Here is a 14,154-nt window from a genome sequence, read left to right as displayed (position 1 = left end):
AGGTCATTAGCTCTCATGTGTGGGGATAGCAAGTAAGTTACAAACTCACTTGTACATTTGCATCATGATGGATTTTCTCTAATTGTCGTTTTTTAAAATTCTAACAGTTGTGAGCCATTGCAGGCATGAATTTATATAGCCAGAAAGGTTAAATATAAATATATCAATCTATTGCCACCAAGAGAGACTAGCATATGAAGAGAGAGACCAGGGAGGTTCAGAGTTAAGGAATATTTCTATTTCAAGTGGAAAAACACGTAACGCTACCTGCAAGGCTTGCTGATAAGAATGTACAGACACTTGGGTTAGTGCTGGAGCCAGACACATTACACCAGATCTGACGGGGAGCGGCGGTGCACTGCTATGGCTGCTCTGCCTTCAGCACCCAGCAGCACTGTGGCCACACAGCGCAGCTCAGCAGCTTCCCGGGGGCTGGCAGAGTAACCACGTGCGATCCCCTGAGCTTTTTACTGTGTTGTGGAATTACACTGGCCCACCTTTTCAAAAAGCAAGAGCTCTCTGTTAATAAAAAAAGTCTCTAAGGTATGAACCTGCGGACATCTACTGTCTTCACAGGAACATCCACAGCAACTTATGGATTTCCACTGGCTTTCATCTTTGCTTGGGCCAAGTCATCTATAAACACAAGGACAATGACAACAAAGGCTTGCTATTTCTGAGGTTGCTGGTGGCCAGGATGAGTGGCTGCTGGCAGCACACTGTCCCCTGTACCTGCCATCAGGGATGGCTGAAGGGACACTAGTCAGGGGATCTGCTTCATCCATAAGAGGAACGGGGACACACCTCAGTACAGCAGTTCCCTGGTGTTTCAGCTGAGGGACCTAAACCTGCCTCCAGTATGGGGAACCTGGGAGACAGTGGAAAGGGGCACTCCTGGCCTCCCCACACACCCTCCTTTCCCCTGCTCATTCCTTCCCCTTCTCTCACCAAATCCTCCCCCGGTCTTATCACATTCCCTCCATTCCTCTCATCGCCCTCTGAGCTTGCCTCTGAAACGCTGATCCCGTGCTGCTGCACCCCACTGGCTTCCAGATCCGCTTGCTCAGACCTGTGGCGTGGGGTTCCTGGCCGCTGCAATGACAGGGGTGGGGAACCCCTGGCCTCCCACTTGTCGTCTTCTCCCACAGCTCTGAAAAATATATATACACTCTCTATCCACCTCTGCTATGCACAGCACCACATAAAACCCCTTTCTTCTTGATGCTCTCTATTTACCATAACTCAGTTTCCATAAACTCTCCTCCATTTATTCCTCACTGAAGCACTCTTATCTTATCTTACAAACCTGACTTGACATCAGGCAGTTTGGTGTTTATATGAAAAAAGGGCTTGGCTTTTAAAAGAGTTCAGCAGCCACAAACAGCCAGATTTTCAGAACAGCTTACCCTGCATTTTTGGGCACTAAAATGATCAGCCAGCTCTTCCCAGAGGGCTCTCTGTAATGGTGTGCTTTGAAAACATGACTTTAAATATCCCTGAAACAGTTAGATGTGGAAACTTTGCTGAAAAATCAGACTCTAGTTCGGTGCCTCCCTGGCAGCCAAGCTTACCTGAAATCTGCTCTGCAGCCCTTTGCAGCCCTTCCCTTGTTTCCTGCCGCCTTCTCAGCCTTCACGAACACGGGTTATCGGGGCAAGGGTAAGTTTGGCCCCCACCTACTGCTGATTTTGACAGACTGGAGCTTGATTGATTCAGTTTGCAAACTTGGGACAATATTTTATTGTGTCTTTGCTTGTTCCTTCACATTAAAACTAACTCAGGAGCAAGCAAATTGTGCTGTCGGAGTGCAAATCACCCAGATTCAAAGCTGGGTCATCTGGAGGTCAGGATTCGCTCTCACACTCTTTTTTTTTTGTTAAGAGCACTGCCAGGAACTCTGTGGAAGGCACCAAAGAAAGCTCTCCTTACACCAATCCACTGAAAATACACATGCCCATTATTTTTACCTGGCATGGAAAGCTGTGTGTCTTAACTCATCAGTTCAATTGCGCAGCGACTGTTTCAGTGTACAACAATTTGGTGACATCTGTCCTCCATCCTGTGAGTTGCGGAGCACCGCAGAGTCATGAAGTGATGTATCACAAGCCTCCTGTTATTTCAGGATACGGAAATATCTCTCAAGCGCTGCATATAGACTACGGATTCATCATGAGCCAACCTGGAAATTTCAGTCTGAATGGCAGTCTTAAATTAGTAAGCACAGGGAAGTCTGCAGTAAACCAGCAAACTGTCTCCATTCATCCCACACTAAACAAGCATACAAAGAGAAGCAGAGTTTTATAGATAAAAGCACAAGTAGCACTGCTAAGAGAAAAGTCACAAAGGTCCTGGTCCCAAACCCTAGAAGTCCTTGGTAATATTTAATTTTCTTCAGTGGGCTTAGATTAGACCTGAACAGATGGGATATGAACATATCACTGGCATTTTGCATCTGGACCTAGAAGAGCGCTGCTTTGGGGTTAGTTCGGAGGGGCAAAAATGCCTCTTTATGACGAACTTGCTTTTGTTACTCTGGACAGCTGTGGTCACTCATTGCTCATGGAAACACCCAGTTTAATACAGACTCACAGCTTTAATGCCCACAGAGCTTTACAATGGAGATTGGCTTTACCTTCTTTTTTTAGGTAGGGAAGGGAAAAGCACAGAGCACTGAACTGACGTGCTGAGGAGGCAGAGCACCTCAAAGCTGGTGTCAAACCTGAGCTCCTGTGCTCTTTCCACTGCATGAAGGAGGCGCCAGATGTGGGGCCAAGCAGCAGCACACACCTGCTGCTTGCACACAGTCATGTACACAGACCATGGCGTAAGGTCCACAGTCACGTTACCAACTTCAGTTCACAAACAGTGGAGCCAGAGATATCCTCCGGGATGTCCAGAGGAAATACACACCCAAGAACTGGATATCAGAGCTGTACACAAATGAAAGAGCATTGATTTGGCTTCAGCAAGAGATTTTTTAAATAGCAGGTTTGCAGAAACAGATGCTATTTGTGAAGTATGTCCCGGGGTTATCCAGACAGCTCCTTGGCTACTGAGTACTATCTTCTCATCAAGGACAGTTGTTTTCAACCTTTTTCAGCCTGGGAAGCCCCTGTAAACTTTTCCAGTAGAGGTTAGGTCTCGTGCAGCATATTTAAACCTATTCACAGCTGGCCTCAGTTACTTCTCCTGAATACTGGAGTAGCCAGATCCACAGGAACTGGCAACCACTGATCAGGCTAATGTTACGGTATCATCTTTAGTGAAAGCCCATGTGGCAGTGCTCCTGTCGCATCCAGGGACAAGGGAGCTCCATCATTTCACTGGATGGGGCAAATCACCTCATTCCTGAGCCAAGGTTCATGTACTGCATGTCAACTGTCCTCAGTTCCCATTTTTTTGTCGTAGGAGGTGTAAAACAATGTATACCCCCACCAAGCGGGAAACAGTCAATTCTGTAATCAAACTGTGAAAGCATAATTATGAGTACAATTAAGGTGAAATATAGCTCTATTGAAGTTGGTGGGAGTTTTATTATTAACTAAAGTTTCACCTCTGTGTTTCGGGTGGATAGTTATCCTGTTCAAGCAAAGAAGCCATTATTTAATCAAAATTACATTTGTAATGCAATGCTGCTATCATATTCAAACCTTCAGGACATGTTTACTTTAATAAGTTCTAATTAAACTGCTACACAAGAAAAATATTTAGTTCTACTGATGTGTGCACATATATTCAGGGGAAAGCAATGCAAATTGCCCAGGATCTCATTAATTGCTATTTGTACTGCTTTAAACTCTGGTGATGTATTTAGCAAGTCACATCTAAGTCTGCTCTTGCACTCCACTGAAACAGATTGCTCTAAACTGAGAGTGAGCATTTCAAAACTAAAGCAATTGCAGCATTTACAATGATGCAGCATTTGCAACAAGGCAAATGAGGCAGAGATTGCCAAACCCTCAGCCCTGTGAATTGCAAGGTTTAAGCAGCACTTTCACAGACATTGGGATTCTCCAGGGATAAAAAGCAAAGAAACAAACAAGCAGAGGGATGCTCTGGATACTCTCATTCCCCAGCTCTGGCTCACGACACGGTGTTGGTGTGTGCCTGGCAGATCCTGCCCAGCCTGGCTGCCTCCCGACAGCAGACCGAGCAAGGGCAGAGGGTACGCTTCGTTCTGCACCGGGCAGACTTGTGATGGGGATAGAGAAACAGGCCAAGGCCAGGCCTGGATGGAGCTTTACAGGGCTGCAAACACCTTGGAGGGTGGAAAGGGAGGCCCAGGTCAACAAAACCGCTCTTCTGCGTTCCTCCTTGTCACCTTTTCCCCCGATTTCATGGTGGGAAACTCCCTGACCCTTCCCTCACGCCCTCTGATCTTTTCTGTCACGGTCCCCTGGATTCCCATCTAGTTTTACCAGTCTCCCCTCGACAAAGCAGAGCATGAAACTATGCAGCTCTTCCAGTGTGCTCAGCCAGGGATTTGCAGAGGGGAAGAGCTCCTGCTGCCATGCACCCAGCCCTGCTGTGCTATGCTGCCGTGCCCTGACCTTCACCTTACCCTGCCCCATCGCTGAATTTTCAGGCTGGTGCCTGCACACACAGATGCGAGGTTGGACACAGTGCCACTCACTCCTGTAGGATGGTCTTTGTGAAAGGACCTGTGGGAGTGGGGAGAAAGCTTGGCCCAGCACTGGGGGATGCCATGAGCTAGATGGATGGCTGAGACTGGGCTCACTGCTGGGCAGAGGCTCACAGCCCCCAGGGAGGACAAGAGCCAGGTGGCAGCAGGCACAGCTCCTCAAGGCAGACACCCTCACCTGTTGTCTGCTCCTGGGGCTGTGATCACCCTACAACTCCCCATCCATCTGTTCTGGCATTACCTGTGAGGCGGTGAGAGGAAGGACAAGGCTGGCCCCGAGGCAGCTCCCGTGATAGCAGGGCTCTGGGGAGGGGTGCTGCCCACTGCTTGGCATGAAGCAGGAGGATGCTGGTAGGTGAAATGGGACAGGAGGTTGCCAGAGTGCTCCTCACAGTAACCCCGTAGCACCTGCCAGGACTGTCCCACAGAGAGACTGAGCTGAGGGCTGCTGAGCTGGAGGAGATGCTGCCCTCCATCACAAAGATAAATTAAAGAATCATAGAAGTAAAGGCAGTGCAGCAAAAGTGGGCTGTGTCCCCCACCCTTGGAGGAGGGCAATGCCCCCGGCAGAGCCCAGGAGCAGAGTGCCCCTGGCTGTGACTTGCCCTTTGTCGGGGCCACTGAAGCAGCCCCTGGTACCCCAAGGACACCAAGGTCCCAGCAGAAAAACAAGGCGCCTCTCTCCCCGACCCAGCTCAGCCTCCGCCTTTCCTTCCTTCCTTCCCGAGGGGCTGCCGCTGCTCCTCAAGCACCTCTGCCGCTTTTCCTGCCCCTCACCCAGCTCCCCAGCATCGCTCCCCTCTGCTCCTCCACTAGCGCCTGGCTGCCCCACCAGCGTGTGGCCCCAAGGTGCCCACCACCACTCTGCTGCCTGTCCCATCCTGAGCCAGGCACCCTTCTCTCCTTGCTGAGCCCCAGCGCCTGCCGACTCAGGCACCTGACCCAAAACTACTGGCGGAGAGGGGTGCAGGTGTGCCGGGGAAGGAAGAGCTGATGGGGACCCCTCTGTGCCTGCGTGCCACTGGCCAGCCTGCAGCATCACGGGAGGAAAATGGAGGGTTTGGGTTGTGCCATAACCCAGAAAGCCAGTGCAGCGCAGCGCATCTCAGCCTGCCTTTGGAAGGTGGTGACAAGGTATGCCAGCTTGTCCCGTGGCTGGGAAAGGTGTGGACCCTCAGGGCAGGCAATCCACAGGAGAGCAAGGGGGACTGTGCTGTCTCCAGAGAGTTAGAGAGCAGCATCCTGAGTCTAAGCACGTTGCAACAGCTTTTAAAGTCAAAGGTCCCGTCAGCCCAACTCGGTGAGCACAAAGGTGTTTCCATCGTGCACACAAGGAAGTGATATGCCTGGCAAGCCACTGGGCCCGGCTCCCTGGGGCACAGTGCTGGGCAGCTGCTTCCCACCTAGCTCACCAGGGTTCCTTTCACAGCAGGGAGGAGCAGGGACCACATACTTGGTCCAGGATCCAAAACGGGCCCGGCATTGAGCCTTGTCTGCTCTGGAAAGGCTGGTGGATACACCAGCAAGCAGAATCGTGGCAGTAGGTGCTGAGCTGGGTGGCAGCTGTCTCCCTTCCTCTGTGGTTGAGGAACAACTCAGGGCAGCAGTGTCCATGTGAGAGGCAAAGAAGATGCAGAGGGGCATTGCTTGTACAGACAGGCTTTGCTCATTTTGAGTATTTACTGCATTTGTCAGATTCCCCAAAGAAAGCGCAAAAACTGCAATGTATCTAAACAAGTGTCTGGAGCAAGACACAAGATTTGCAGGCGTTAACACGTTACGGCTAACAGACTCAAGAGCTGCTCACTACCCCAGCAAGCTATTTTTTGCATCGTAAGAGCATTGCAGTAAAACGACTTCCTCTTTCCTGACCCCAAACCTTCACCTGGACCAGCTATACACGTGCAGGCCATTGCCACGTTAGCAGCACAACTGTTTCACAGGAAACTGGAGTCTTCTGGAAACTTCTGTTTACAAGAATGCAAATATGCATTTCCTTTGAGAACCCCCCCCTCTTTTTTTTTTTTTGGCCCTTGACCCAGCTCTTGTGTGAGGGGCTGCTGTCTGAGGCAGTGTGGGCTCCCCAAGCCATGCATGCTGGCGCACGGCCCAGCGTGGGGCTCTGCTGGGCAGCCAGCCCCATGGCACCAGGGTACCCCTGGGGCAGCACTGCACACCCTCACATGGGAGGTGCTGCCAGTCCTCACTTAAACGAGATCAATACAGCACCGCTGGCATGGCTGATCGGGCAGCTAAAACCTAAGACAAAGAGCAACCCCTTACAGTCACCCATCAGGGACAAGTCCAAGCCAACCCTGATGGCTGCTGCACAGATCATCCCCTCTCTGTCCCTTCTCTGCTGATGGGGAGCCCCTCCATAGCACAACGTTATATCCCCCCTTTTTCCCAGGCTGTCACACGGATCCGATGTCTCTCTGTCAGCTACATCCCAACACCTTGCTTGTACCAGAATGAAAGAAAATGTATTCAAGTCGAGGTGGTGATTGCATTGCACAGGGTCCTTTTGTGCCACACTGCAGGTGTACAAACCAAACCTGGAGGTAGTCGAGCAACCTGTCCAGATCTGGCCTTTAACTAAGGGGGTCAGGGAACGGGATGGAAAATGAGGTCTAATATATACATATGATGAAAGGTTGACAGTTATTTCATTGTGTGCTTCAGTGTGAAACCACAGTGACAATGCTATTGGAATGTGTTTTTCTTCACCACGAATACTTCACGCCAGGTGGAGGGGGCCTTTTACATGATTGAGAAATCCTGTGATTTGGGGGCTGCACAACTTAAAGAAGATGGGTCCTGAAACTACTGACAAAAATCCTGTTCTGCCAGACAAGCTGCAGCAAAAGGAGATGAAGTTATTTGCACAGGGGACTTGCCTAAAGCCAAACAGCAGAGGAACACCTGCCCCAGCCAGGAGAGCTCACCCATGCAGGGCTGCACATGCTCAGGGCTCTGTCCTGCTACTGCAAAAACTGGCTCTTAGTGAGTTTCTTGAAGCAAAGATCACTTTTGACAGGCATCCTCCTTTGCAACCGGAGAGCATCTCAATGGACACTGTAGGAATCACTTTCGTGGGAGATTTGGGGGTGATTTCAACCCCTGTAGTGCACAGTAGTAACTGGGGCATGGAGGAACAGCACAATGGCCCGTAGTTTTAAGAGTCACCATTAAATATATCTCTCTTGCTTTCCAGGTGCCTAATCTAGGAACTGCACTATAAACAGACCTTGCCACACACCCTCACCCACCCTCCTTGGTGCAAAGGCTGAGCGGCTCCCTGCGAGCTCGTGCCTGGGTTCCCCATGGTAGGGAAGTGCCTTCTGCTCTGAAGTCGCTTCCCAGCAGCCCCAAGTCTCACAAAGGTGACAAGAAAGATAGGATGCAGCTGTATGCCCCGGGGATCCAGAGACACAACAGCTTTCCACACTCGAGGACTTCTTTGGGTGGAGAGTTTTCTTAATGGCTGAGGAAATTGATGCATCCATCAGAAATGAAGCTGATGCTGACTAAGAGGTTTTTCCTCTTCCCGTTACATCCTCCGCAGCTCGAGAGGGAATTTCCTGCCTGGTTGCAATTCAGAGAGCCCATCCCACACACTCAGCACACGAGTGGGTGGGAAGGAGCCCTGGCACAAAGCCTGGCAGCCGGAGGGAAAGGGCAGATGCAGCGTGTGCCATGAACCACAGCATCCTCACGAGGTGCCTGGTAAGGTGGCCCCAGTCCTCGGACCAGGCTGTCCCTGCGGCTGAGGCAGGTCCTTTTCCCCTCCTGGCTGTTCCTCCCCATCCCTGTGCTCTGCCCCCAGCACAGCAACATACAGCTCGACCCTGGCACCCCACGCTGCCCTTACTAACAGGCTGGACTTTAAGGAAAGGGAGCCAGCCTGTCTCAAAACTCCCAGTTAAATAGTGAGACCTGGCAATGCTCTTGCTGCCTGACAAGGGATGGAGCTGCAGGATAGGAGCATCGTTCCTTTCTTGCTGGACTACGGTAGCAACTGGACTCAATGTATTTTTGTACAGAGGGGTATGACCTTTCCCATGTCCAGGGTGTTCACAAGGTTTAGACAAAAGCACATTAATAATCAGTTTCTCTTTTCTGCACTTGCTTCAAGTTTGGACACCAAAACCAGGCACGGCTTTCATTTCTTGCTTGTGGGCTGGTTTTGATGCTGTCTGCCCTTTGGGAGGTTTCACTGCTGTTAATACTACAACCACAAAATGGTAAAATCTCCCTTCAGGTAGGTGCATTTACACTGGAATAAAAGTCCTAAGCATGCTGTAGCTTTTTCCTGATCCAGTGCTAAGCTATTCAAGTGTAAAAACATTTTGATGCTAATATAGCCAATGAACCTGAGTTGAAAAAATAAGTACATAAAACACAGTTATTAATTTTTCAAGTGTAGACAAAACTAACCACATACAACACCTAACAACAGCTTTGTGGGGCCCTCTAGACTCTGAACACTGTCACATATTGTGTCAACACAGGGCACTTCCAATATTAATTATCAGTTACATGCACACAAATACACTCTCTTGTAAGAGTAGCCAGAGCATTAAAATCTTGCACTCATTGCCAGCCATTTTCTTTCCACATTTTTCCCTAGCTCAGGGCTGGAGTGCTTGGCTTGTGCACATGCCAGCAGATGTTTTATTCTTGTTCAAAAAGCTTACTGTCACTGGATTCTTTTATTTATTATATTTTAGCAACACAGTCATTTCTGTTGGCCCCAAGCATTTGTTGAACACAAGGGGGTAAACTGAGCTTAGAAACGGCCAGCTTGAGACTCTCCTTAGGAACCTAGTCTTCTGACAGCATCAAACATTTTGCTCACTGCAAAGTAGAGACATTTCAGAGCACTTTGAGTAGCAGCTATATACAGACATCAGCATGGTAGCATTTTTTCCTTCTCCAAACTACTTATTTAAAAAAATAAGCCTCTGGATATTATACGAGTGTGTTCAGCAGTGTACAAAACAATGGAACTCTATGGCAGGAAGAAAGGAGTGTGCAACAGTATATGAACAGCAGAGCTGGAGGTGAGAGGGTAATGCTTTGTCCCTAAAATTCCTGTGGCTGCTAACAATGCTACTGAATTCATGCTAAGGCACCTGTAAATTACCCTTCCACTGCGATAATAATTCAAGTCTGCCCACTGAAGCTGGGAGCTGAGACAGTGAGCCCAGGCCGGTAGCATGGATAGAGCATGGCAGCACATTGCGTGCCAAGCACACAGTAGTAACCACAGTGGTGCACATCTCCCTGGCCTGGGACTGTCTCAGTGCAAGAAATAGGGACCTTCTTCCCCAACAGAATTTATGGCCTTTCCTTCTCACCAGCCCTGGACACAACCCTCTTTGGCTTTCCCAGAAAACCAGGAGCAGGGGCTGGGTGCACGATAAGTGCCTGGAGTGCCACGGGAAATTGGGTGCAGCCCACAAACACACTATCCCATGGCAGTGGGAGGCAAGGGGGGAGCAGTATAATGAATCTCCCAGCCTGGGGAAGAAGGATGCCTTCTGCTGGATGACAAGAGTTTGGGAGCAATAAAATAATAACTAAACACAAGAGCAATGTGGTAAGGGAAAGGGGGCAATTAAATAACCTGTCTTTAAATTGTGTCTGGTGCCAATCAGCAAACTCCAGTGACTGCTACAGCAAAAAGACAATTCGTTTCAGTGGATATCTGGCCTGTGGTGTTTGTTGCAGAGGCACAGGAGGATCAGCACCTGGGGGGAGCAGAGTGAGAGGGCAGCTGGACTGGATCTCCCCTGACAGCTCCCCTCCCGCCTGGCTTTCTCATGGCATTTGTAGCAGGGCTGTAGCACCCACTGGCTCTCTGTGGTCTCCTTGGGGCCGCTGATCCTGTGGGCAGCTGAAGTCCACAGAATTAGGCCGGTTTAACCGGTGGAGCAGCACATTTTCTCCTGACGGTGCCAGAGTCAGCAGAAGTCTGGATGGGAGAGTAATGCAGGAGCTGGTGCTCTCTTAGCAAGCAGAGGCCCCGTATAGGTTATGGGGCTGTTGGTTGTAGGGAGCTTGTATTGCTTAAACCTAGCCTAGGAGTTTCCCAAGGCAGCACTCCGGTGAGCGCAGCCATGCCCAGGGCATGCCAGAGCTCTTCGCGCCTGGCCTGCGTGTTTAAAGTTCACTCCAGTGGGGTGGCACCACAAACCTGCCCATGGGAGCTCGCATTCGGGACAGTCCTGCCGCTTCCCCCTCACCCCTCTTACCCATAGCCTGCAGCCCCAGCTACAACCGAGGCAGTTTTACATTACGAACACATAACATGCGATTTAAATAGAGAAAGAAAAAAACTGAAAAGAAAAAAGCCCACGAAACCCACTCTACTCTCTCTCCTCCCCACCCAAAACATTCCAGCCTTTCCTTCCCTGCCACTTGAGAGGGGGGTTGTTTATTGACATTATGCAAGTGCCGAAATATTTTTCTTTTTCTTCTCTCCCGACCCTGTTTTTCCTTTCTCCTCCTCTCTCCTCTGGGGGTTGCAAAGGTAGTTCAAACCCCTCCAGTCATCTCGGCTTATCAGCCAAAGGAGATGCATTCCTCTGGGCTGCTCCCTTTATAAGTCACTGCTGGCCGGGCGCCCGCTCGCCGCCCCGCAGCCTCCGCGCCGGCAGCCCTGCCTGCTGCCCGCCGCCCCGCCATGCCCTAGCCCGGGCCCCGCTCGCCCACCGGGGACGCGCATCAGCCCGGGGAGGGCCGGCGGCGATGGCACCCCCGTCCCCGTCCCCCGCCCGCCCCTGAGGGCGGCCGCTGCCGGGATGTTCAGCTGGCACCGCAGCTTCACCCTGGGCGCGCCCTGGAGGAGAGGTGAGTCCCGCCGCCCCCCGGGGCTGCCCCGGCCCGCCCGGGGCCAGCCGGCGGCTGCCGGCACACCTCCCCGAACCCGCTCCTCCGCCACCCCCTTCCTTCCCCTCGGCGGCCGCGTACTTAGGGCAAGCCCAGCCCGGCCCGCCCCGCTCCCGGGCCCCGCCGGACGGGCTGCCCGCACCGCCCCGCTGCCGCCCCGGCCCCGGCCCCGGCCCCATGCTGCGCTCCCTGCTCTCCGGCTGCCTCTGCCCCCACGCAGGTAAGGCTGCGATAAGCCCCCTCCTCGCTTCAGCCTCCGGCCGGTCAGCTCCTGCCCCGGGGCTGCCGGGGGGAAGGATCGCGCTTTAGGAACCGATTTGTTTTCCTCTGAAAACGGGCTTATTTTGCATCTGTAAGGGTGGAATGGCTTGGGAGAGAAGCGGGAGCGCTGTGAGTCGGAGCGGTCTGTGCGGGAAGGAGGGCGAACTGCTTCGGAGGGGAGCAGTAAGGGCGAGCACCGGGGACGGGCACCTGGGCGGCCGGGCGCACCCGTCCCGCCGGTACGGCTGGGGTTTTGCACCGACGTGAGGCGGATCGGGGCTGCCCTCAGCCCGCCGCTGCGCTGGCAGTGGAGATCGGATCGCTTCCCAGGCTGCTACGTCCCCATCCAACAGGGATTATCCCGAGTTTGAGAGGTTTTATTTGCTGCCTCCTGCTCTGTGCAGATGAGGTGACCCAGGCAGGAACGGCAACTACGGACCTGCAGCAGATCACTTGTAACTTTGTAAGTCTGTTGTCAAAACAAATGATGCGGTCTCAGACTGCCTTTTTCAGGCACAATGGGTCTGGTGTGTTTTATTCCTTAGCCAGTGCTGCAGGCTTTGAGATCACAAGCCCCAGGTAGCAGAACCCCCTTAGCATCCCTGCTTACCGTTCAGCTTGGCTTGTACCAGCTGTAAAGAGAGATCTGCAGTTTCTGTCTCCATTAACATCACTGCACTGGGTTGGTTTGCTTGGCATGGAGGTGGCTACAAACAGGGTTTGCCAGAGTTTAAGTGCATTGCACTGTGCAACAGCAGGATGGTAAAGATGTTGCAAAACACAGCGTTGGAGTGGTTATGCCTCCTGGGGTCCTGACTTCCCACCTGTATGCTGAACTCCCGCCTCCTTGGACTGCTGCAGTGCAGGAGCTCCTGCAGAGTCACCAGAGCTGCCACGTTCGTGGGCATCTGCTCAGGCACTCGCTGCTGGGATTGCGCTTCCCAGCGCTCCTGCTCGGGGCAACTACTCAGAGCTCGGTGTGAGCTGGAGCCTCTCTGAGGTGCCCGAGCCGGTAACTGCTGGGCACTGTGCTAGCAAGGGCTGCTGAAGCTCATTGCTCTGCCTGGCTTTGGTCTGGAGACTGCATTTTTAACCGACAATACAAAGGGCTCTAGAGCAGTGCTGCTGCAACAGCACTCCTGCATCACCACAAGATGTGGAGAGTGTTTGAAGAGATGCCATTTTACAGGATGGTGGAAACTGCTCTTTTTTTTTTTTCCCCCTGGATGTAATTAGACCATGAACTTGTTCCCCCCAAGCTATATAGTGCAAGCCTGACGGCAGGGTTAGGAGGGGAAAGGAAGCTTGCTCTTCCACATGGAAGTGTCCCTCATCACCCAGACACAGCAGTATTATTGTAGGAGTAGGTGGAAGCTTTGGTGGGGGAACAGACTCATCACACAGAGCACTGAGAATCAAAAAAAGAGATTCAGCTAGAATTTCTCCAAATAAGAAACAAGGACAGTGCTCCCTAATCACCTCGTCTGGGAAGAGGCACCAAATATTATTTGTGTCCTGGTTTGGACCCCATGTCTACTCAGAAAGAGCTGAGAATATGCTGTTTCTTGCAAGCTTTGCGGCAGGGACTTCAAAGTTGCATCTCCAAATGCAGCTTAAGATAGAGAATATAAACTGAACAAAACTTTTTTTTTTTTTTTTTTGAGTGCAGCTCAATAACAGGGGTATAGGTTGAACCTTTCCCCCCTCCTTAGGGGGAGCTGTTAGAGCAGAAGTATCAGGGTGGCAGAACCTCTTGTATCAGCAAGTTCAGTTTACTGCAGCTACAGAGCCCTGCATCACCACCACCTCCTCCTTGTCATCTCACCACGGTCCTTGTGTGGCCCCAGAAAGAGCAACAAACCCAAAAATTGTCAGCACTCTCATTGGAACCATAAAAGATTTCAGACATACCAAAGAGTATGGTTACACCTGCCCACTGCTACCTCATTTGAACAGAAGCTCTCTGGGGTTTTGCCTAGGGACAGCAATGACTGCACATGAAGAATGGGTTAACAGTGACCTTTCTGATACGATTCATGAGTTCCTTTAGCTTCAGTTGAAGCACTGGGGTCTTAATGGCTTTGGTCTGTGGGGCTATTGAACAGTTGTTTATCCAAGCTTATTATAGGCAATAAAACCTGAATTACTACATACCTGTCATCCCTGGGGGGCAAGTTCCATCCTTGCAAAGGGCCTCCTATCTCCTAGTTCCTTTCTGGCTGAATACTCCTTTGCAATATGAGGCAGCCTGCAAATCAGATGGGCAAGGAAAGATCTCCCAAATTTGACAGTTTTTGCCAAGGTGTGGTGTATTTGTTTCCATTGTTTTCATTTTCTGCTCGGACACATTAGTGAGC

The 14,154-nt window shown here is 51.3% G+C and overlaps 1 protein-coding gene across 3 annotated transcripts in view; it reads left to right on the top strand.

Moving 5' to 3' along the window:
* The first annotated feature begins 11,312 nt into the window (after positions 1-11,312).
* LOC309589289 (uncharacterized protein) overlaps positions 11,313-14,154 on the top strand; it is a 31,142-nt gene continuing 28,300 nt past the window's right edge. Inside the window, exon 1 of one of the 3 annotated variants that reach the window (XM_082309273.1) lies at positions 11,313-11,497. In XM_082309273.1, the coding sequence (XP_082165399.1) occupies positions 11,449-11,497 (49 nt within the window). In that variant the 5' untranslated portion in view covers positions 11,313-11,448. Of the gene's footprint in view, positions 11,498-11,640; positions 11,757-14,154 lie in introns of those variants that run through there. The other 2 variants (XM_082309274.1, XM_082309275.1) reach the window with 2 other exon arrangements.

The sequence above is a fragment of the Platalea leucorodia genome (assembly GCF_965183815.1).
Source record: "Platalea leucorodia genome assembly, chromosome: 4".
NCBI classification, from domain to species: Eukaryota; Metazoa; Chordata; class Aves; order Pelecaniformes; family Threskiornithidae; genus Platalea; species Platalea leucorodia.
Note: the sequence above shows the minus strand (reverse complement) of the source record. Positions and strands in the feature narration are given on the sequence as shown.